A 3566-nucleotide genomic window follows, 5' to 3' on the forward strand; every position below is an offset into this window, starting at 1 on the left:
ATCTTAAAACGTGTGCATCGTATTGTTACGACAGCGGAAGTCACGCGACGCTGGGAGCATGCGCGCTGGAGTTTCTCGAAGGATCATGAATTTGCCCAACAACTCTAGTCTGATCGGAATGCCCTCTTTTTTAGTACATATAAGCCTGTCAAAGAAAGTCAGCGGCAGATAGATAATTGAGTCAAGCGAACAGTAGGCACCGTAAGTAGAGTGTGTGAATCACTGTGATTTATAGCGTGTGTTATAAAAGTTGTTAAGTTTAGACTGAAGAGGTACGTACTCACTGTGAAATTACTGTGTATTAAAAGTTTGTGCCGAGGAAAAATAAACTGGGTTAATCAAGAAAGGACTTGTATCGTTGAAGTTTCTCGGAAAGAATTTATACCGGAAATTAACAAATAAGCAGATACGCAATAGTATAATGTTTAGCTTCAGAGGGGGTTTAGTCTCTCTTACGTTGTTTACCTATGCAAAGTTAATTCTTGGTTTATTCTGAGGTCCAAATCTTACCTGACTGTCTAGCCCATAAACAGTACTGTTCAGGTTGAAAATACCAAAAACATTGAACGTGTGACTATCCTAACAATATAGTTCCGTAAGATGTACCTAAAATAGTCAAGTTGTTTTTTCCATACAAAGAACATCATAGTTGTAACAGGAAGAACAAACAACCTGATGACGCTACTTTCAGTCAGTCTTCTTTCATTGGTTTGAAGCTCACGTTGTTTTACTTAAAGAGTGTTATTCTGACTTTGAAGCAATCGCGAGAAATATAGGTACAGTTGTTCTGTTTGCCAACAGAAATACTTAAGTTTGATAGCCAATTGCCTCTCGTATCGCCCAAAAAACTTTTCAGTTCAAAATTGAATCAACCAATCTGTTTTTAAAATCTTAAAACCACTGTACAGACTAGTTAGGTAATAGTAACAAAAACTGAATAGAGTTCATAATTAAATCAGAACTGCATCAAACACACATAAATGTTCTATTGTAACAATGATGGTATTCTGAGTAGTCATTAATTAAGGTATTGACTAAATTAACTATTAACTAATTGACTATTAGAAAACATTAATTTTGAAATAATCAATAAAGTGTGAGAAAATATACTAGTGTAATTCGAATTTGGTAACGGGAATTACCCCCCCCCCCTAAAAAATAGTTAACAACCAGTAAAATATTTCAGCTTATATTAGGGAAAGAAACCTTAATATTGGAGCATTACCATATTTGGGAACTCCCCGGATTTGAAACAGGAACTTCTTTACCTTGCTGGCGGTAAAAATCCATTTTTATGCTGATGGTAGCAATATAGTATTGAGTAATATTAATAAAATAAATTAAAGTTTAAAACTCAATTTAAAATTTTATAGTTGAGTGTTTGAACTTATAGGTCAACAATGTACTACAAAATTATTTGAAAATTCCCAATCAGTCAAACTAAAAGTTCTTAGATATGACTGTAACAAATCAGTTACTCTTCAGCATGTCATGTTAGAATTGGACAATTGTAACCACTTTTTTTAATTTTTAAAGGAGTGTTTATTTTAGGATGTAACCCATCTAGAATGGCCATAGTTTAATTTTACTTTTTGGATAATAAAAAAAACTTGCATAAACTTTAAGGTAGATATCCAGGGTGTCCGGAAATTATGTTAACAAATTTATTAACATTTATTTGTGAATGCAATAATACTCCTGTTGGTCTAATGGACTAGTATTCATACATACATCTTATTATCTCAGGAGACGGTCGGGTCAATGAGCAGGTAGTTTTAACTGTCATGCACGTTGTTTGGATGAGAGAGCACAACCGAATTGCTGATGCTCTAAGTCACATCAACCCTCACTGGGGGGATGAAACGATCTTCCAAGAAACTCGCCATATTGTTGTGGCGGAGCTGCAACACATCACCTACTCAGAATTTTTACCAGTAGTCTTAGGTCCCGATATAATGCAGAAATATGAACTCGTAATCCAACCTCACGTAAGTACAAGTACATTTTGAAGCCGACGTGCTTTATCATAAGTGTGTTCTACTTTAAGATCGTTGAGAAAAAATTGCTTTCTTAAAGCTTTAATTTATTGGTGTTTTTTTTTTTATTTCTTATTTTGACATACGGTAACTCTTTGTAGGTCATGTACTGGGCTTTCAACTGTTTTTTGTTGTATTTTTCTTATTGTTGTTTTGTTTTTGCTAGTGACAGATGACTTATAAACTTATAGAGAAATTAAAAATATGATTTACTAAAAATACGAATTCGTTATAAACAGTTATTTAAATATTACCTTTCAACAGTTATTTAAATGCTATATTTCAACAGGATAACTTTCTCAAAAATTATTCCCGTCATAATTAAAATATATTATCTTAAAATAATCGCAATCCCTGCTGTGCGTTATACAGACTACGTAAACTGGGTTACATAATTTAAGTTTATTGGCGATAAAATGATATGTAACGTGGCGCCCACGCTTGTCGGTTGACAAAATACTAAGATTTTTCCAGGATCTTTTATGTTTATCAGTAACCAGATTAAGCACTCTATACTACCAGTTCTTTTTAATCATTTTATTGTTAAGGGTGAAAAGACCAGAACATTTAGTTCAACTCTTTATTTGAACTTTTAAATAATTATTTTATTTCAACAATCTAGCCTGTCTTCCAAAGATTATTCTGTTTCGCCTTTTTTTGTGAGACCGTCATAAATTACGTAATAAAGGTATTAAAAAGCGCGCATATTAAAACATATATTGTTTATAAAATCAATAAAACACAGTAGTAGCTGAAAAAAACTTTAAGAGGGAGTTTAGCGGGAGATGTTGAACTAACAGTTCGTAGCACCTTTAACCTTCATAGGTTAAAATAAATAGTTTACTTTGGAATTTAATTTTTAATGAAAATAAATAATTAAATAATTGCAGTTTTTCTGAACAAAGGGATTAAGAAACGGTCAGAATAACCAGTGAGTAAGGTTCGAACCTACTAGATACTGACCGATTACTAGTTAATGTCACTGACTTTGTTCTTATTTTAACAAAGTGAATCGGCCCGGCATGGCCAAGTGGTTTGGGCGCTCGACTCGCAGTCTGATCATTAGCATTTGTAATAGGTCGTCTTGAAATTAATGTCGTGTTTTGAAACACTTTCATTAACCACCCTTCACTAAAGAACATACATCACGTATAATAGTTAAACGAACCACCTAAAAATCACATTAGTGTAGCCTATATAATGTGTAAAGTTTATTATATTCTAATCCCTTATAGTGATGACACACGAAGAGACACACATTCGGCATGTAATGGTGTTTGAACACAAGAAGGGAAATAACGCATCTGTAATCACAAAGAAGTTTATGGAAATGTTTTGAACGTTCGTAAGCGTCAACGATGGTTCGGCAAATTTCGTTCAGGTGACTTTAGCCTTAAAAACTGTGATGGCAGGGGTCGATATGTTGTAATTGCTATTGCTGCTTTGAAGACGTTTGTTGAGTCTAACCTAAGGCAACACACTCGTGAAATGGCCCTGAAATTGCATGTTCTCATGAAACAATACGTAAAC

General features: G+C 33.7%; 1 protein-coding gene across 1 annotated transcript in view; it reads left to right on the forward strand.

Annotated features, from left to right (window-relative positions):
• LOC106461824 (peroxidase-like) overlaps positions 1–3566 on the forward strand; it is a 45850-nt gene that overhangs the window by 30634 nt on the left and 11650 nt on the right. The window contains exon 11 of the mRNA XM_022388902.1: positions 1747–1988. Coding sequence (XP_022244610.1) covers positions 1747–1988 — 242 coding nt within the window. The remainder of the gene's footprint in view (positions 1–1746; positions 1989–3566) is intronic.

This window comes from Limulus polyphemus, unplaced genomic scaffold, assembly GCF_000517525.1.
Source record: "Limulus polyphemus unplaced genomic scaffold, Limulus_polyphemus-2.1.2 Scaffold1039, whole genome shotgun sequence".
NCBI classification, from domain to species: domain Eukaryota; kingdom Metazoa; phylum Arthropoda; class Merostomata; order Xiphosura; family Limulidae; genus Limulus; species Limulus polyphemus.